Below are 19742 nucleotides of genomic sequence, written 5' to 3'. Positions count from 1 at the left end.
TTAGAAATGTACTCGGTCAGAGTAATCATGCAAGTGACAGTGGACGCTAACCAGAAAGGAATACCGAATGCCACAGGCTGCCCACTAACAAGCCGTTGTATGCCCACATGCACCCGTGCCACTGGCGTCTTCCGCCAAAGAGAGACCGAGTCCTCCAGCAGCTGAGACGCTTCCTCCAGGGGTCCTGTCTGCTGCTATTCGTGGGGTTCGCCTCTGGCCGCAAAGTGGCTTGCCTTTGGTTATTTTAGCCTGGGCGTATTCATTGGCTCCATGTGTGTTAGCCTGCAGTCTCACGCATCACTGCTAGGCTGGTTTGGCTTGTATTTAACCTTGATTTGATATAGGTTCGCAAGGCTATCTCAACATAACGGGGGGGAAGCACGGATACCGCTCAACTCTAGTATGGGCAAAAAAAAAGAACGCCATAAACAACTCGCGGGAAATCATGTAGGCTCAATGCCCAATTCACCTCCCTCCCATTCCCAAGACACGGTACAACGTTGCCATCTAATGCTCGTGTCAAGTATTTCTGTGATATTTTGCTCTGTGATGCATTCGTTGTAGTCATCATGGCCGTTCAAACAAGCGCTGGTCGTAAAAAAGAAGCCCTCAGTAGCAAGAAATGCGACGGGTGAGGATGTGGAAAGGAATCGCAAAAAAGACTCAAGTTGGGAGAGATGGCGACGGCTGCGGAAGAGGACCTGCCCGTGCAATGTGACTCTCCAATGCCACAACCATCTCATCTCGCTCGGGAAAAGAAAAAGGTAAGAAGCCGCGCTGGGCAGTGACTTAACAGACGTAAATGTCACGCAGACAGCCGATGAATTCTCCCTTATGCCTTATGGTTGTTTACGCCGGCTTACCTCTTTTCGTGAGACCGGCGCTGATAAACGTATGTGCTGATAGTAACTAGTGCCTTTACATTTCCAAGGCATGATGATGATAAACGTGAATATTTCGGCCGCAATAGGTTTCCCAGCGGCCGTTGTGGTCCACCTTGCCACGCTTAGGATCGAAATCTCGACGAAGTGCGATCCTGAATCTGCTTTTCGGTAGAGATATAGAGGCGATCGAGATAGTCCATTGCCGAGGCATCTCGTAGTATCTTGGCTACCTGGATGCCGGCCGAGATGAGCTGCAAGATGTTCCTGTCATCCTTGAGCGGTCGGCTCTGGTGCTTGGAGGCGTGTCTCATCTCCAAAGAATTTTCTAGAATGGTCACGAATTGCTTTATCTGACCGTTGTACAAGACGCGGGCAGGAATCCTTCGCTTGGTTGCGAGTCTCTTGAGCAGATAAACCCACTCAGTCCATTCCCGATCTTGGGGCCGCTCTACCGGTCGCATATTCTGCGACAGAGGAATAGGGAACTGGTATTTGGCCACAAAGTCGTAGGCGCATTGGGACAGGCGATCATTGACCTGACCCAACACCATGTCTTGTTCCTGCACATGCAAGTTTGTCGGGAGATGGGGCAATTCGCGCTCTTGCATGGCAATAACCTCTGGGGGAGGACGTTGAAGGAACTGGTGCGGTCCGTCGAATTCATCCCGGTTTGAGGGACGCCTTTGTGGTCGGGTCCTTGGGTTTGGGTTGGCATTCGCATTATTGGGCTTGGATCGTCGTCCGGTATAGGCAGAATCGGCTCCATTTTCCAGGGAGTATTCGGACAGGTTCGGTGATGCCAAGATATCATCCACAGATTCTGTCGGGGACTGTCTCTCTTGCGCCTCCCATGAAGCTTTGGAGCTCTGGTATGATCCGTAAGCGGGCAATTGGTTCGTGTTCAACGCGCTCTGTGGTGGTGGCATGAAGCCGGGTAGGCCCATGGAAGGCGTTTCCGTGCGCGGCGCATAAGTGTTGCTGCCGGCAAAGTTGTTCATACTTAAAACCCGGAGAGAATTGTTACTATCGGCTGCGCGCAATTTGCATATCCAAATGGCAATGCCAAACAACAGTGTAGAAATCTTACCTTGAAGCAGAGTACATCTCATCGCGAGGCCAGTCGTGAGCAGTCGATTTTGGCATTTGGCTTCGAAAGCAAATGTCAGCCGGAAAGAAATAAAAAACAAAAGTCACAAAAAAAAAATAAGAGAGAGAGAGAGAGAGGCCGCGCATGTGGGTTTTGATCGTGGCTTTTCAGAATTCCTACCTCCGTCTTGGGTTCCACGGTCCAGATTCGGAACCAGGGCCAGAATACATCATGGCTGGGCGAGCCATCTGCCCAGGATCCATGGTACAGAGCAATGTCCGTCAATAGCGACCAGGAGAGCAGCAGCGCGGGAGAAAGAAACAAGAACAAAGAAAAGGTGTTCTTCGTGGTAGAGGTGGTCAGGATCCGGGCGGCCAAGTCAAGAAATGGTAAAATTCACAGAGTCCGGGAAGACCTGGAGATGATACAAACGGCCAAAAGTCCGCGGGGGAGCGCCCGCCACGTCGGGCATTGACCACGAAAATAATGTGGGAGGGGAAAACCGGTAATCCAGTCAGCCGGGAGAGCAGAGACAACTCTTGGAAGGCTGGAGAACGCTTGCCAGACGATGTCGACAAGTTATAATTTGAGGGTGCCGGATGGCGGTGTGGTACTCTTGGGCAGGTGACCGACAACAGCCAGCTTAGGCCGACTTATACAACTCGTCGAGCGAGCGGTAACGACCGCACTATCTTTTTAGTGCCAGTCGGCTAGTGGCCCAATGGGCCAGTATTAAAGAAAATCAAGGCGCGCTGGATTGATGCAACACTAGGCACAAGAAAATTGGAAGCAGCGGCAGGGTTGCGTCTGAGAGTCAGCAGGCAGCGAGAATGCTATGTGCTCTTTTCCCCCTTATACGATGCAAGTTACATTGAAGATTCAGAAATCGTCGACGAGCTTTGCAGGATTGTTTTACATGCCTGGCGAGACAGGATGGTGGATCAAAGCGGGCGATGTAACTTGTTTAAAACTGCCATTTGGCAGACGACACGTCGCTGGCGGTGGCACGACTCAGGGCTAGCAATTTTGGCCAAATCACAGATGTGACAGGCAGGGCAGCCCTGCTCCTTGTGCCCCTCCAGAATAGAGGAGAGAGGGAGAGATGTTTTGAGCACTGATGAGCGAGGGGTCCAAGGCCCTGCGGAGATTTGCAAGTGGGACACGGCGCAGGGGATAATGCACCAGCAATGTCGAGGCAATCTCAAGCGCCAGTAATACAATGGACCATTCTCTTGGATCAGACCAAGAGTCGCTGGTGGGACTCTGGCCTCGACGTTCCACTCACTGCTCATGAGCGTCGTCGTGGGGGCTATGAGCTGGTCTCATTCTCCAGGCCGTTGATACGAGCCCTGCGTACATTCTGAGGTTGGCTTCGCTGGCTTTGCTGGCAAAGCCTGGCACGCGCCTTCATTCGAGTGTGGGATGCGTGACACGCCGCGCAAGCCAAAGACAGCAGCTCTTTGCCAGCCGGTGCGGCGTGAGAAGACGGTTAGAATGAGGCCATTGATGACTGAGCCCAGCAAGGCAAAAGAGCGTGACAATTTGTTGTTGTTTTTTTTTTCTTTGCAGCTTGGTGGCGTGGGGAGGCCTGGAGCGCGTGGGGAGGGCGTCGAGCATAGCACGAAAGGCGGTGTACCAATCGACAGATGAAGATGTGCCGAGAAGGAGGGGCAGCTTTTTGCTTGGTTTGCTTGCTACGCTTGCTTGGGCAGCAAGGGGCAAAGGTCTTGAGAGGGCCAGTGAGGGCCTCGCAGTCCCACCAAGAGCCGAGAGATGACAAGCTAGCGAGCAACCAGAGCGGATTAAAATGCGTAATTACGTAGCAGGAGGCGACGATTCGGAAGTTGTGTTGTCATAGTCGGCGCCGATCCAGGTTTGGTAAATGACGGCGTGTGTCTGTGTGCATAATCTGGCGGCGTGCATGCCGTCGTGGCAGTACGATGCCAACGCCCACGGGAGAAATGGTTCGGAAGATCTGGCTACGCGACTGCCCAGGAGCCAATCTGACCTCGTCTGGAGCAATCTCGGGTTTTGCAACGGTCCGCAGGCTGCAGTGTGACGTGACGTCTGAGGGCAATTGAGGTTGAGAATTGTCATGTAATCATGGTTCGAGGAGGCGAGGCGCTCTTCTCCTGCAGGCGGCAGGTCTCGGATTTCGGCACTCAGTGAGGAAGCTCTGAGCTGTTATCCGAGTATTTGCCATCTTGGGTAATACAGAGTGTCAATACCGATTTCAATATAAATAGCGCATCGCGAGAAAAGGTAGGTGGGTGTTGGCCAATGGATATTTGTTGCAGAACAGCACTCACTAGTTATGCGAGCAGGTCCAATTTTGTATTGAAGATTCGAAACAACACCTGATATCCTCAGCAAAACGAGCAATGATGATGTTGCAGTGTCAGGCAATTATTATGCTCATGCTGGCATAGATTGCGATTGCGATTGCGTTTGCGCATCGTCGATTGTTGAGATGGTTTGACATGAAAGAGTTGCAGCGTTTACCTTGATGCAGCCGGGCATGTACCGATCAGTCGGTACTACCTTAGTTAGGTAGGCGGAAGCCAAAGGCACCTCGACGGGCCAGCAGCTACAGCCTACGGGGTACACAGAGATTGGACGGCATGTTGTCAGCTGCAAGTGTCAACTGCAAGTTGTTTTCCAATTGTCAAGTGCCCATTTGCTCTTCCGGCCTCGGAGGATGATGAGTCTGGTAATTTACAGCCATTACAAACTAGCCTACCCGGGAGAGGCTCTCGATCACAGACACGCAAGTGCAGACACAAGCGCAGACAAACAGCGACGATATCTCAAACGACAAGTCTCTCGAGTCCTCCAAGCCCACCAACAGAGCTCAACATCACAGCGTTCCCCGTAGCCACATCACCACTTGGTCTTGTCCCTCATTTCCAAGGTTCCCAGGCTTCTACTTATCCTAATTAGTACCAACGGGCTAGTTACAGCCCGCACCACAGCCACTCGGCATGGCACCGCACTTTGAAGCGAAAAGCTCTACCTATGCCGCTAGCTGTCGAAAACGCTGTACAATACCTCGCACCCGCCATTCTCGCATTCTCCCAATGAAACAAACTGTGCCAAAGAGATGCCAGCATGACGTGGAAAATGACTGATTGGCTGTCAAACGAACAACTACCATTACATGCCCTCGTTGTATACTTGCGACAAATGTGTCAACACTGAGGAGGCAACGACAGGAGAAATTGCGAAGGCAGAGTTTGAACTAAGTTGCCAAGAGCCCAAAGCTGACCTCAGGAGTGGCTTACGACGGCCACAATCATGCACACCACACCACACCACACCCATACAACTCACCCGAGGAAAGAAAAAAGGCCACGAGCGCCTCAACAAAGGATCCCAAAAAGTGAGGCTGCGGAAAAGACCAGCTCGGCCTCTGCCAATTTCGCACTCGGCACATCAACTGAGCCCAACTATCACGACGCAGCCAAGCAGCCAAGCAGCGTGACAGCTGCGGCGCCGGGCCGCGCACCCTTGGACAGCTGCCGACGTGGCCGACAGACGGATGTGCAGCAGCATGTCGCCGACGATGCTGGCATTTCATGGTGTTGCGGTCATGCCACCCCTTTGTTCCCTCGTCTCGCCATTCTTCCACGTACTGCTGACTGAATGATTGGCTCGTGGGCCATCCAGCTAGCCAGCAACTAACGAGCGGCCCGCAGTCGACCGTCGCGGCCGCTCCCGAATGGACGGTGTGGTATGACGGCCTTTGCGGTCCACCACCTCGTGTGCTTGTGTGGCTACATGGCGCTGCAGTGATGAGTTGTCCTGCAGCAGAGACACTCTGGCCATCACGTCGTCACCATATCTGACCACTCGTCTGCTGGCCTCTGCCGCTATCCTCTCCACCAAGCCAAGCCATGATACCCTGCTGAACCCATCTGCGTCCACCATCCCTGCATCACCAGCCTATCATAAGCTCCCAGCCAGCTCCCGACGCACGCTAGAACTTCATGCAGCCCCTGCTTGCACCCGGTCTGCCTCCTTCAACGCACCTTTATTGGAGAAAGCAATATGCGACTTGCCGTGTCGACAAAGCCCCGTCTGTTGCAATACAGTCATGACTCCTCTGAGAATGTATTAAAAAAGCGCATGCCCCCCGTTCTCCCTGCTGCCCAACTCTTTCTTTTCTTCCCCTCAGATTCCTGCCCAACCCAAGCATTATTCACTTTCCCGCACCAAGTTTTGCCTACAAAACCTGCTTCTCCTCTCATTCTTCCTCACTCCACAATACTCTTTACTGCCAGCATTACCTTACCTGCAAAGGCTGTGCTCCAGTTGACTAGAGAGACTGCACTGTACATCGCGAGTGAAGGTCCGCAAACACTTTGTGGAAGCTCGTGTAATCATTTCTCTATCCTTGCCTTTGGATATAATGACAGTTGCTTTTGTGTCGCGCTCGGCAACTATGCCTCGCTATATCAAATCTGAGCTTGAAGAGGCTCAATCGCTCGTCAGGTACTGTTTTCTTTTCTAAATCTCCGGGACCCGTTTTGCTTTTGCTTTTGCATTTCACTTTCATTTCCTTTCGGCTCGTACGCCATTGCGTACAAGTCTGTTGCACATTCATGGACCATTTCATTTTCCGCGCCTTAGGATACCATGGATGCTTTGAACCACACCGGACTTCTGCCACCTGGATAAACAAACTTTCTGGATCAGGCCTTGTCTGAACCGGGCAAGGGGTCTAAAAATCATGAAATCTTTCTTCTATAATGGCATCTGCCAGCGGTAAGTCTGATTGAACCAGTGATCTCATCACAGCACTGTGGCTCTTCTCATGGCTCTTGCATTCGCTTTCGTGGACAGCCTGGACATTTCAAAGGACCACATGAGTTTTCGCGGGATTTGGCCTTTCGCCGGGATTTCATCTGGACCTTCTGCATTTTTTTGCATTCTTCTGGACCTTTTATCAAACCATTGGATTGGACGTGGACTCGGATTCGGACTCTATTTTGGACCAGTTTTTCTTTGCATACGGACCGTTTTCATTCACACCTGGAGAAGCCTGCGGCTCTTTTGCTTTAGCATGGAGTCAAATCTGAATCCGTGACCACGGCTATGGACACGCAGTCTGATTACTTTTGAATATTACTGTATCAACTGCTCAAGGTAAAAGATCTCGTCACGAGATGCGCTTTGCTTTCAAATCGTCGCCCTATCAACTCTTGCTATGGACCAGTCGGAGACCGATGCGCTGCCATTCAAATACACACCTAAGGAGCCACTTGGACCCCAACACCAATCTGCCGAGGACTGCGCAGTTTTTACGACAATTTCTTGTAGTGTTCGTTGCTCTTGTTACTGTCATGACCGACTTGAGCTTGACACCTCGTCTTACGTCCTGATTTGACGAGTCATGACGAGTTATTGGCAATTGGAGCCCTGAAACTACGACTTGACATTCTCGATTTTGCTTCTTGGAACCTTATCCCTGGACATCGCTTTTTCCTTTGTCTGTCTCGTGTGTTTGCTTGCGTTCTTGCTTTCCCGCATCGAGTACGGCATTACTCAGCCCGCATGGTTTGTTTTAACCCCTGATCCTCGAACCACCGATTGATAAACTAATATTGTTTAGGCCCAAAGTTGGATCGCGCGGCTTGATCTCTCCTTTCAACTCATTTCAGACGCTGGATAGACAAACTAACCCAATGCAGCGATTATAGCTTCCCTACCACTTCCGCCTCTTCCACAGCTGCCCTCTTTGCCTTTTCCCAAGGCGAGAACCCCACAGACCTGCTCACAAGCTCCGCTTGGTGTATGTCGGGAGACGGCTCACAATATCTGACTGAGATCCACGATGGATCAGTAAGCCACACAGATATTGAGGAATCCATGTTTACTTCCGGGCAAACCACACCTAAAGGAACCAGGATCGCGCACACCCACCAACCGGTGGAGACAACATGGAACACTGCCAGACCAATTCCCACCACCAAGAGCCAGGCCATGTCTCGGATGAGCTCAAGCACATCAGGTTGCTCGTCTGCCTCGAATGGATCACATATGGTTCAGACCAACCCCGTTGTGGACGCAGTTCAAGCCTTCCACGATGACACAGTTCAAGTTATGGGTGCCATGCACAACTTGAACGGTTGCCAACTGTCAGACACTGTAGGCTCTCCCATCTGCTGGTCTGGATATGGACTCGATATTGGGTTGAGCGGTGATTGCACTCTGTCTGTTGAAGACCTCAACTCGATGAACGTTGCACCCTCCCAGGTTAACATTGGAATGAACGGACTGCCGGCAGCTTCCCCTACTAGCTCTTGGGATGTTTCGAGCTCCATTTCCCGCACTTCATCACCAAACACTATCGACGAGTCGTGGCGGACAGCCGCACTGGCGAACTCGCCTTTCATGTGTGAGCCAACGAGGTATGAGACGAATTGCCAAGGCAAATATTTCGCAGACATCAATTCTCACAGTCTTGACAGCCCCGACAACAAGCCTCTCCACCTCATTTCCGATGTACAAGACACCATGGCGCCCTTTGGGAGTGACATGAACATCAGTGCCAACTACCAGCAGCGCAGCAGTGTTGAGTCGGATTCCCCTCGTGAAGATCATCGCTACAAGAACGCCATGCGAGGCGCGGACGGCTTATTTCACTGCCCGTGGGAGGGCCAGACTGGCTGCAACCACAAACCAGAGAAGCTCAAATGCAACTACGAGTAAGATTTGCACGACATGGCCAATTATTCAATGATACTGACTTGTATGTAGCAAATATGTCGACTCACACCTGAAACCATACAAGTGCAAGGTCGCCAGCTGTGAGGATGCTCGCTTTTCCTCCACTGCATGCCGCCTCCGCCACGAACGGGAGGCACATGGCCTACATGGCCACGGAAACAAGCCGTTCCTTTGCACCCATGAAGGCTGTGAGCGCGCTCAAGAAGGCAATGGTTTCCCACGACAGTGGAATCTCCGCGACCACATGAAGCGAGTTCACAACGACGTCGGCGACGTTCCCGCACCTGTCCCTGTCCCCTCTACAAATGCTGCCAAGGGCCGCAAGCGCAAGAACGAGACACAAGAGACTGCGGCTGTTGAGCGCAAGGCGCCGACTAAGCCGACCCAGCAGCAAAGCGCTCGCAAGAGCTCGACAAAGCCGCTTCTGGATGAGTGGCAAGAGCACTATCAGGCCCTGCAAGGCATTCTGCAGAGCATGGTCGCCCCCGCTGATCAGAGAAACATCATGCAGCTTGGCGAGATGCAGAAGCGTTCTGCCGAGATGGCCAACATTACCTCACAGCTTGTGTCTGTGACCAAGCAGCCGCGGGATGGTGATTCAAAGAAGCTCTACAACTCTGGTGACTGAACGGAGCCGCGACTGGACCACTCGATTTGTGTGGACGTACCCTGCCCTACCTAACTCATTGCACAACCATCAGGACGCCGACCTGAAGCCAGACTACAGTGAGAAGCACCCCGTCATCTCCTGGTCATGGTATGGTCAATTTTTTTGGATGTTATCGCAGAGGCGTATGGATCTGTTTCGATCTTTTGCGCGCTTGTCTGCCTACTTCTGGAGGAATCCGAGGTCTCCTATGTGCACGGTTTGCTGAGAATGCCCAGTGTCTTTATCTCACGGCTTCCGAGGCTGGAAGTTGTGATGCCATTGGCTTTGCAGAATCTTTACACTCCCATGACCTGAGAGGTAATTCTGCAGAGCAAGAAAGAGATGGACTCGCGTAACGATTTTATGACGGGTTGTTCTTTCGACTTTAGTTTCTTTTGTGATGCGACTGCAGAGCCAGTCGGCGCCATACTTTCGTGGCGGCGCGGTAACAGTGCTGGGATGTCATGAAGTGTGGTGCTATTCTTATTTCATATCTGTATTTATGACCATTATATTTAAGACACAAAAAAAAAAACTCATTGCTGAACACCGAGTGCATCGTCATTCCTAAGTGAGTCATGATTCGGGTAGAGAGAGGGAGAGGGCGCCGTAGGGATGTTGAAAGTGTGGTGGCTCGAGACTCGACTACCTAGGTAGGTAGGTAGGTAGGTACCAAATATTTTTGCCGTGATGGCATGATACAGCGGGCTGCCAAACGTTGTGGCGCCATGTGACATGTAAGGTAAGGTAGGTAAGTAGTCGGTCAAAGTCAGCGGGCAAAAGGCAAAAAGGTGTAAATGACTCGGCCCCTCTACTCAAAGCTCAACGCGCGACTTTTGGCTGCCCCTCCCCACCTGTTGTTACGCTGGATTCGAGCTCTTATTACAAGTACCACCGCCGCCAGATTTTCTTCTAATCATCACATCTGCAACTCTTTAGCCCCCGGTCCTCTAGCTAAAATTTGTTTACAACTTTCAAAATATTTATCTCAAGACCAATCGCTACAATGGCTCGCAAGTTCTTCGTCGGCGGCAACTTTAAGATGTACGAGGCCACTTGGCTGTGGAGGGGCTATTTGCTCGGTCAATGCTAACGTTTGCTGCGATGTAGGAACGGCTCCGTGTCGTCCATCAAGGAGATTGTCGCCAACTTGAACAGGGCTGAACTCAACCCTTCTGTCGGTATGCCGACTCTACTACGCCCGACTGCGCTGTCCATCCTCCGCCGTGCCTAACCACAGTCCACAGAGGTCGTCGTCTCCCCCAGCGCCATTCATCTGGTCCTCGTTCGCGAGTCCCTCCGCCCCGAGATTGGCGTCGCTGCTCAGAACGTCTACGACAAGCCCAACGGCGCCTTCACTGGTGAGCTGTCCGTCTCGCAGCTCCTCGACAGCAAGATCAACTGGGTTATCCTCGGTCACTCGGAGCGCCGCACCATCCTCAAGGAATCCGACGAGCTCGTCGCCTCCAAGACAAAGTACGCCACCGAGAACGGCATCAGCGTCATCTGGTGCTGCGGCGAGTCGCTCGAGGAGCGCGAGGCCGGCAAGACCATCGGGGTCGTCAGCAAGCAGCTCGAGGCCCTCAAGGCCAAGGTAAGCGACTGGTCCAAGATTGTCATTGCCTACGAGCCCATCTGGGCCATTGGCACCGGCAAGGTCGCCACCACAGAGCAGGCCCAGGAGGTCCACAAGGCCATCCGCGAGTGGCTCAAGAAGAATGTCAGCGAAAAGGTCGCCGAGGAGACCCGTATCCTGTACGGCGGCAGCGTCAACGAGAACTGCTGCGCCGAGCTCGGCACGCAGCCTGACATTGACGGCTTCCTCGTCGGCGGTGCTTCTCTCAAGCCTGCCTGTAAGTTTTCCTCGTACCTCTCAAATCGAACCGCATTGCTAACTGTTGGCTTAGTCGTCGAAATCATCAACACTAGCAAGCTGTAAACTGGATACAGTCTCAATGTAAGACGTCAGCCCCTAGATGCTAAAATACCACCTACATGCAAGACCCATGACCACATGAAATAAAACATTCATACCGATTGTTGACTAATTGGGAAGTGAAATGGAAATTTATTGCTTAAGTGTAAATGAAGAGCCGTTCGACCCTATAACCAGGGGATATCCCAATGCTCCCGTCGCGCATCTCTAAAGCCGCTGTCATGCGCAAAATTGTCTCAATACAAGTAGAATATACACGGCACGAAGCCTTTTGACCTTATAACGGGCAATTTCTTTTATCATACAACCATACCCTTGCCGTGGTATGGCGACCAGATACCTCGGACGCTAGGTTTGGTGCTGAGAACGGCCTTTGTTGTGCGGCGGTTTCTGGCGCCGCTGGCGTCGCGCAGCAGCTCGACCTTTTGCAGAATCTCGTAGGGCGTCAGGTTCCGTACGCAGATAGGTTTTGTGCGGCCGTTGATGTAGTGTCCGATGATGACGGGGTGTCGTCCTGGGCGAGGCGAGACGGCGAACTCGACCTGGGGGTTGGATGCGGCGACCTTGGGCAGCAATGATTTGATGAAGCCGCTGAAGTAATCATGTTAGAGGTGTATTTCCTTTTCTCCGCACTTGAGATAATGTGTGAGCCACGTACTTCATTCCCTTGGAGCTACCGGCCCAGTCGCAGTAGTGAAAGTCCATCTTCTTGCATTGGAGGATGAAGGCGCCAACGCCGTTCTGCATCCATTGTCAGCTGCTTGATCGGTGCTGTTTCGATAATGAATTTCTGCAATGCTTACATGCGCCCTCGCAATCGACCTGATCCCCTTGACTGTCATGGTGGCTGAGCTGTGTGTGTCTGAATAGTCATATGCAAAAGAGAGTTGTCTTTCCGGCACAGGCTCGCGCGGACCCGTCGCACGAAAAATCGAGCCTTGGAGCTCACCCCCAAAAGGGCACCCAAAACGGACTAGCTCACGGCACAGCATCGGAAAAATTGTTCTGGCGGCGCTGTCATCAACTGGGAGCCCCTGCAAAGCGTCTAAAACTGGCAGGTCCAGCGCAAGCTATTGCTAATTTCGCCAGGCGCCCTCAGTCAGCCTTTTCCCATTCTCAGGCTGGGCAACAACTTTGCGACGACGCGTATCTGTTCGACTTTCATCGTCGAGCAGCATCGGTGGACTCTGAAGCCAAGTTTAACATCTTGTTTGCTATTTTCTTCTCGATTGACGTGCTATTCCGCGATTACATTTTCCCTGCTCGCGGCAGCCATGACGGACAAGCTCCCTCCGAATTTGCTGGCGCTGTTTGCGCCGCGTCCGCCGCTGCGATGGGTTCAGCCGCCTGATCACGCCCCTGAGAAGCGTAAGACGCCACATGTCGACGGACTTGCCGCTTTTCTGCCCGATTTGAAAGCATACAAGGAGAACGACACGAGCATCCCGACCGAGAGCTGGCTTGAAGCACGCGATCGCAAGAAGCTCGAGAAGAAGGCCGCCGTGGAGGACCTGTCTGCCAATGCGCCCAAGTATTGTATGCAACGATGGGCCCATGAGACTTTCGCGATGGAGTTACTGACTCGTTTTGCTTTGCAGACAAACCCAATGAGGATCCTCTGATTCGCGGCGATGCGTTCAAGACTCTCATTGTCGCGCGCCTCAGCTACGAAGCTGACGAGCGTGACCTGGAGCGCGAATTCGGTCGCTTCGGTCCCATCGAGCGTGTACGAATCTTCCACGGCTGCTGCTGCTGCGGATATCACCGACTCAAATACTGACGTGTTTCCATAGACTCGCATTGTTGTCGATACACACGCCGCCGAGAAGGGAAACAAGAAGAAGAAGCCACATCGAGGCTATGCATTTGTCGTCTTCGAACGCGAAAAAGACATGAGAGGTAATTTTCCCCTTGTTTCAATTCCTTGTAGGACCATTCTATCCGCGCTTTCTGGAGTTGTGGCCCTCAGGCTTGCCCTCTCTATTGGGCGTTCACAACGAGACTATCATGGCCCTCAAGCTTGCCTGTCTCTGCGACCTTTCTTTCTTTCCTCCCTCCGTTGAACACTCTTGACCAAGTTTTTACATGCCGCTGGTAAGCATTGCTAACAACTGCGCTCTGATGCGCGATCCTGAATAGCGGCTCTGGATGCATGTGATGGTATCCGTATCAAAGACCGGCGTATCAAGGTAGATGTCGAGCGTGGCCGAACAGTCAAGGGCTGGAAGCCAAGACGACTGGGTGGTGGCCTTGGGGGCCGAGGATATACGAAAGCTCTTCCAGCTCGCCCGGGGGGCCCGGGCGGCTTTGGCGGCGGTTTCCGTGGGGGTAGAGGCTTTGATGGTGGCCGTGGTCGTGGCGGCTTCCGTGGTGGCTTTGGTGGTCGCGGCGGAGGCTTTCGAGGTGGTGATCGCGAATTTGGTGGCCCCCCACGCGCTGACCGTGGCGATCGAAACGGATTCCCTCCCAGAGATGCGCCTTCCGGCCCCGGCGGCTTTGACAGGCGCAACGGTGACCGCGACCGCGGATTCGACCGCGGCGGCGGCCGGTTTGATGATAGGCGCGGTGACCGGGATCGCGATCCCCGTGACCGCAATCGTGACCATCATGACCGGGGCGATAGACCACCTCGTGATGGTGGTCGATACGGTGATCGCGACGGTGGTCGCCGCACTGGAAGCAACAACGAACCAATTGGTCGACGCGAGGGAGGACGTGAAGGTGGACGCGAGGGTGGGTATCGCGAACGGGACAGAGACTTCGATCGCCCCCGGGATGATGACAATCGAAAGCGAGGATACGACGGCGGAGGCTATGAGGATCCAAGGAAACTTCGCAGATACTAAACCGCCTCAGATTTCTAAAACCTATCACGGTGCAGTATTTCGCACAACACATTTGTCCTCGTTGGTAGGCGAGGCGTCGCCCGCTTTCTGTTCGCTGCAGCCTGGTGGTAACATGGGAAGGTAATTGTTCTGTTCTGTCTTGTCTTTATATCATTTTCTACTATGCATTCAAAACTTCGGCGTCAACAAGGGGAAGTATAAAACAAAAGTACGGTTTGAGCAATAAATTGAAAACGTATCAATGGCGAGACATTTGCATTTGATGGTTTCAAGGTAAGGCATAGAGGTAAGCGGACTCTGGCCTGAAATTGTATCTTTATATATCTCATGGTGCCTTTTCACCTTGGAGTTGCTCGAATACGAAGAGTTGGGTGACGGCTATAATTTGCTTGGAGGCAGCTAATTAGGTACTGTAAAATACGGTATAAGAATAATATGTTGTCACATGTACACTTTGAATAGGCATGTGATATTCGGAAGTTGGTATATTTAAATATCTCCTTTTTGCCTGGAAAAGGAGGAATAGTTTTATCCTCGTCATGTATATCAACTTCATGCCCGTAACGCAAAATAAAAGACCCAAGCCAACGCCATTACAAACAATTTTGATCCCACATCCATGTCATGCCAGCGGTGATGTAGATTTGATCATCTCAAAAGATTTTCGGTTTCACGAATGCCCATTCCAAACTATTCCCTGTCAATTTAGTCCTGTTCCATGGCGGAGGACTCGACCTGGGTGACCTCGCCCGATTCCGCGCTCCAGTAACTATCACATCGCAAGTTAGTCATCCGCAACCACAACGTATGCAAGCAAAAAAAGGGGCCAGTAAAGAATGGGGTATTGACAACATACGCCAAAACCTTGACCTTGAACTCGCTCAAGCAGACGTCAAACATCTTGAGCAGCCTCGTCTGGCGGGAGTCGAGGACGTCGCCCTCCTTGCAGACGACGTAGGCCTCGCCCTCGCCGTCCTCGCTGCCGAGCACCACGCGGCCCTTGACCATGCGCGTGGGGACGCCGAGGCGGCGCAGCTCGGGCTCGAGCGTGTGCTCGAGCGGCACGTCGTGCTCGGCGGGGACCTCGCCGGCCGTGGCGTAGACGACGCCGGGCGGGATGGAGAAGGCGCGCGGGGCGACGATGCCGGCGCGCGCAAAGTCGACGAGCGCGAGGTTGTCAAAGTAGTCGAGGACGGTGTCGGGCGCGCGGTCGGTCAGCAGCAGGCCGATGTTGCCGGCGAGGAGCCGCGCGCAGGCGTCGATGCCCGGCGCGACGGCCTCTTCGGGCGTCTGGCCCAGCGCCTTGGCCATGAGCTTGGTCTTGCCAAAGAAGAGTCTGGTTGTTTCATTCACCCCCCCCCAAACGGTTAGCATTCGAAGAAGAGAGCGGGGCTTTTCCTGCTTGCCCGTCCCTCGAGAGCGGCGGGGGAGCAGGATCCGGCGGGGAGGGAAACAGGAAGCTTACCTGCTGTCGGACATTTCGCGGCGGACGTTTTTTAAATAGCTGTTGCGCATGTTGTCGACGCTAAACACGAAGCAGTGCTGGTACTGGGGGACGGCATCGCGAATGTTCTGAAAGAGCTTGTCCTTTTGCTCGCGGCCCTTTTTGTTGACCTGGGTCAGGTTGAAAGTTCTGGAGCGCTTCGACTTGGGCATGGTGGCGGTTTATGTTTCTTCTTTCCTTCGTATCGATCCGGAATCCGGCAAATGATTCGAATTCAGGCAAAGAACCTGTTCTTTGAGCACCGTAGGTGTGAATGGCGGTGTTGATATCGAAATCGGGAGAAAAAGTGATGGGCAGAATTCAACTGATAAGATAGCGCAGAAAAAAAAAATTCCTGGGTGGTGATTTTTTTTGTACGCACAAAAAATGGCGCTGGGATTGGTCGCTGCGCTTCGGGGTCCGACCCGCTACTTGAACGAGGACTGCCTCGGAAGACAGAGCTCTACAGCGTTATAGGGCCAATCAAAAGGGAATTATCTTGAAAATCATGAATCGGATTGATTTTTTCTTCTTTGCCGAATATGAAATCGCCTACAATGTGCGCCGGGAGCGGCACGCCCCTGAGCCACCATGGCCAGCCTCGCACAGCAGCCTGTGGAAGAACGTTTGAATAGGCTGGTCATATTAATTGAACCTGTAAGACTGCTTTCCTTTTGTTTAAAAAAAATCTTGCAAGTCTAAAAGTTGGCACAAAAAACTGTTTTCTATAAATTGACAAAGGACCAAAAAGGGAGAACCATGCCTCACGCCTTAGAGCCATCCTTGCCATGCTTCCAGAACACAGCATTTGGTCGTCGTAACCTCTTTCCGGTGTCGAGCACCTGTCAAAACAGCCGCAGGGCCAGAACTAGGAAGTGAGGCCGCAAGAATGATTCCAGCACGGACTGCACTCCGAATCGTCGTATAATCCTGTAGCCGCGTGCTCAGCATGCTGGTAAGCGCACCGCCCACGAGGCCGCTCGCCAAAACGAACGTTTCGCGAGACTTGAACATATTGAAATCATTCTTCGTAGATGTTGTGCTTGTGACGCATGACATCAAGACCATAGTCTCATCAAGATCATTACTTCTGACGGCCCTAGCGGCAACCGCAACAACTGCTGGCTCGCAGGCCAGCCTCGTGTCATTTACCTCGCTCCAGGTAGGCACTTTGCCTCACCCATTTGCCACGTGCAAGCCTTGCTAACCACGCCAAAGACACCTGCACTCTTTCCTCCACTCTTTACGAGTACACTGACACTGTCATCATCGCCGACGCCTTCAACTCGCCTGTCACCAAGGCTTCCTCTGGATTCAACGGCGACTATCTTATTGATGGCGGCCAAGGAGATGTCTTCGACCGCCCTTGCGGTGGCTTCGGCGGAGAAACTCACTTTTCCATCATTTTTAGAAACGTTATTCTGGACACCACCTCCAGCACCGGCAAGGCCGGCTTCACTGCTCTTAGCTGGGCCGTTGCTCAGAACTGCGCTCTGGTCAACGTCAAGATCAGCATGCCTCAGAGTGCTCACACGGGTATGGTCATGGGCCCGGGCTCGATCATCTCCGTATCTGACGTTCACTTCACCTACGGTAATGTCGGCCTGCACTGGGCCGGTCACCAGCAGTGACAGCTGAAGGGCATGAGCTTTGACCAGTGCACCATTGGTATCCTGATCGATGGCGGCAACAACATCAGCATCCTTGCTCCTTTTTGCAACACTGTTGGTAATTGCATCGTGGTTAATTCGGGTCATCCCTGGGCTGCTGTTATTGACGGCCAGAACACCAACTCTGGGGATCTTTTTACCAGCAAAGTTCAGTACCCCAGCTTCATGTTGAAGAACATCTCCAACAACAATGGCCAAATCAAATTCGTTACTATTGATGATAATGCCGGGATCGGCGGCAAGAACAGCCTCGGTACCTGTATTTACGGAAACACTCGTGGTGTCAATCTCATCTACCAGACCAACCCTTCCGAAAAGGCCCCCAACAGGCCGGCTGCGCTGGCGCCCGGTGGCAAGTATCCATCCATCAGCGCTCCTCAATATGCCGACAAGAAGGTCTCCGATGTCATCAACCTCAAGGATGTCAACCAGAATGGCGGTTTCAACCTGCATGGTTATGGTAACGTTGACAATACCCAGGCTCTAGAGGGTGCTCTCAACACGGCTGCTACCAAGGGAAAGGTCGCTTACCTCCCTTTTGGTGTTTAGAAGGTCACCTCCACCGCCGATATCCCCCCTGCCACAGAACTGTATGGCGAGGCTGGGTCCACGATATCCGGCTTCGGAAAAGCATTCGCGTTTGCATCGAACCCTACTCCCGTTGTGCAGATTGGTAGCACCCCTGATCAGAAGGGCACTGCCCGTGTGCAGGATATTCGCTTCACTGTGCACGAGGCGCTTGTCGGGGCTATCCTCCTCCGCATCAATATGGCTGGCAACAGCCCTGGATATAGTTTGGAAATTAGTCTGATTCTGCATGAAGAACAAGAATTTTATCTTTGTCAAGTATACAGACTGAGCAAAGCCGCAGGAAGTGATAATAGAGTCTTGCTAACCCACATTAGACATTATAGTATGGAAATACAAACTAGAAAGATTGCACAGATGTATGGTAGGGTGGCATTACACTACAGGCCTGTCATTGAAAACCATCAGGGTTCTAGCGCCCCAAAGACAAAAACCTACCCACGTCTATTTCTTCCCGAGAAAAGTCAAGGCGCCGAGAACGTAACCGTCGAGTCCCGTCTGCAAAGTCGGCATGATGGCGGGCGCAAACAAAGGTGAATGGTTTGCTGGGATATCCCTGGAAATGGTGCCTCGGGCTTCAATCTGATCCCACCTTGACTCTTCGATGCTGCCGTACATGAAGAAGCAGGATGGCTTGTTCACCGCAGTAGCCAGAATAGAAAAGTCTTCGCTACCACCGAGGCGCGGTAAGTTTCTATTGTACCGGCCCTTTTCCTCGCCAAAGTGTACCGAAAATGTGTCCTCGATCTTCTTGGTCGTTTCAATGTCGTTGATTGTCAAGGGGTAGGATCTTGTCATTTTGAACTCGGGCTCCTTGGTAGATTCGGCGCACGCACATTCGGAAGCCACGACAGCCTTGATGCGACGCATCATGCGCTCTCTTGTCTCGACGGTTGCGGAGCGTGTATCTATGCCCAGGACGGCAGAGTCGGCAATGACATTTTCCGCGTCGCCGGCGTGAAAAGTCGCCACCGTCACGACGCTGGAGTCAGCAGGGTCAGTTTCGCGACTGACAAGCGTCTGCAGCTTCATGATTGTGCTGGCAGCAATGACAATGGGGTCAATTGACGTGTGCGGCATGCTGGCGTGGGAGCCGCGCCCGTGGATCGTCACTTCCATGCTGTCTGCGCTTGTGGCGACGATGCCTCGACCAGTGCCAATGCTGCCAGCGCGGAAGGGCATGACGTGCGCTCCAAGGACCACGTCCGGGACGGGGACACCATGGCGCGTGTAGAGGCCATCATCGACCATGGCCTGCGCGCCGGTTCCGCGCTCCTCGGCAGGCTGGAAGACGAGCACCAGAGTGCCCGCCCACGTCGCACGTGCGGAGAACAGGGCTGCGGCAGCACCGAGGAGACAGGTGATGTGCATGTCGTGGCCGCACGCATGCATCACCGGTTTCTCAACGCCGGTGGCGGCGTGAATCATGCGCTTTTTGCTAGCGTAGGGAAGGCCGGTACGCTCCTCAACGGGGAGAGCGTCGATGTCAGCGCGGAGGAGAACGGTAGGTCCTCTGCCGTTGGGAAGCACGGCAGCGAGTCCATGACCTCCGATGCTTGTCTTGATGGCAAGGTCCTCTGGTGCAACGGCCTTGAGCTTTTCGGCGATCAACGCCGCGGTTTCGGACTCTTGGTCAGACAGCTCTGGGTTCTGGTGAAGGTGTTTGTAGAGCTCTTGCAGCGGGCCGAGGTCTGGCCTATACTGCGCTACGACTTGTGACAGATCGGATGCCATGGTTCAATTTCAATGGTAAAGATACTTTGCTGTCTGCACAATCCTTTGATTCTGGGTTGCAATGAGGGAGAAGAATCGTCTACAAATGATGAGCTCATGACAGTACTAGACGATCCCCCACGTTCAAGGTGGGGGT

The 19742-nt window shown here is 52.9% G+C and overlaps 8 protein-coding genes across 8 annotated transcripts; 4 read left to right on the top strand and 4 right to left on the bottom strand.

Moving 5' to 3' along the window:
- Positions 1 to 1006: 1006 nt before the first annotated feature.
- Positions 1007 to 1882, bottom strand: BBA_06000 (uncharacterized protein; the record flags this gene model as incomplete). The annotated part of the gene is made up of 1 exon (XM_008601097.1): positions 1007 to 1882. The coding sequence occupies one exon, from the start codon at positions 1880 to 1882 to the stop codon at positions 1007 to 1009; it is 876 nt and encodes a 291-aa protein (XP_008599319.1).
- Positions 1883 to 6700: 4818 nt separating this feature from the next.
- Positions 6701 to 9328, top strand: BBA_05999 (C2H2 transcription factor; the record flags this gene model as incomplete). Its single annotated transcript, XM_008601096.1, has 4 exons — positions 6701 to 6735; positions 7662 to 8381; positions 8433 to 8678; positions 8731 to 9328. 4 exons carry the CDS (start codon positions 6701 to 6703, stop codon positions 9326 to 9328), a joined length of 1599 nt encoding a protein of 532 aa, XP_008599318.1.
- Positions 9329 to 10355: 1027 nt separating this feature from the next.
- BBA_05998 (triosephosphate isomerase) lies at positions 10356 to 11288 on the top strand (the record flags this gene model as incomplete). Its single annotated transcript, XM_008601095.1, has 4 exons — positions 10356 to 10393; positions 10460 to 10530; positions 10597 to 11202; positions 11257 to 11288. 4 exons carry the CDS (start codon positions 10356 to 10358, stop codon positions 11286 to 11288), a joined length of 747 nt encoding a protein of 248 aa, XP_008599317.1.
- A 296-nt stretch (positions 11289 to 11584) lies between these two features.
- On the bottom strand, positions 11585 to 12127 carry BBA_05997 (mitochondrial 54S ribosomal protein L51; the record flags this gene model as incomplete). Its single annotated transcript, XM_008601094.1, has 3 exons — positions 11585 to 11876; positions 11944 to 12026; positions 12089 to 12127. 3 exons carry the CDS (start codon positions 12125 to 12127, stop codon positions 11585 to 11587), a joined length of 414 nt encoding a protein of 137 aa, XP_008599316.1.
- A 432-nt stretch (positions 12128 to 12559) lies between these two features.
- BBA_05996 (U1 small nuclear ribonucleoprotein) lies at positions 12560 to 14131 on the top strand (the record flags this gene model as incomplete). Its single annotated transcript, XM_008601093.1, has 4 exons — positions 12560 to 12821; positions 12884 to 13011; positions 13079 to 13184; positions 13425 to 14131. 4 exons carry the CDS (start codon positions 12560 to 12562, stop codon positions 14129 to 14131), a joined length of 1203 nt encoding a protein of 400 aa, XP_008599315.1.
- Positions 14132 to 14836: 705 nt separating this feature from the next.
- Positions 14837 to 15787, bottom strand: BBA_05995 (ribosomal protein L10; the record flags this gene model as incomplete). Its single annotated transcript, XM_008601092.1, has 3 exons — positions 14837 to 14900; positions 14988 to 15467; positions 15597 to 15787. 3 exons carry the CDS (start codon positions 15785 to 15787, stop codon positions 14837 to 14839), a joined length of 735 nt encoding a protein of 244 aa, XP_008599314.1.
- Positions 15788 to 16205: 418 nt separating this feature from the next.
- Positions 16206 to 17833, top strand: BBA_05994 (beta-1,3-glucanase precursor; the record flags this gene model as incomplete). The annotated part of the gene is made up of 5 exons (XM_008601091.1): positions 16206 to 16271; positions 16514 to 16569; positions 16685 to 16776; positions 16833 to 17212; positions 17273 to 17833. The coding sequence occupies 5 exons, from the start codon at positions 16206 to 16208 to the stop codon at positions 17831 to 17833; spliced, it is 1155 nt and encodes a 384-aa protein (XP_008599313.1).
- A 483-nt stretch (positions 17834 to 18316) lies between these two features.
- On the bottom strand, positions 18317 to 19606 carry BBA_05993 (peptidase M20D; the record flags this gene model as incomplete). The annotated part of the gene is made up of 1 exon (XM_008601090.1): positions 18317 to 19606. The coding sequence occupies one exon, from the start codon at positions 19604 to 19606 to the stop codon at positions 18317 to 18319; it is 1290 nt and encodes a 429-aa protein (XP_008599312.1).
- Positions 19607 to 19742: the final 136 nt, after the last annotated feature.

The sequence above is a fragment of the Beauveria bassiana genome (assembly GCF_000280675.1).
Source record: "Beauveria bassiana ARSEF 2860 unplaced genomic scaffold BBA_S00016, whole genome shotgun sequence".
In the NCBI taxonomy this organism is placed as follows: domain Eukaryota; kingdom Fungi; phylum Ascomycota; class Sordariomycetes; order Hypocreales; family Cordycipitaceae; genus Beauveria; species Beauveria bassiana.
This window is presented reverse-complemented; position numbering and strand designations above follow the sequence as displayed.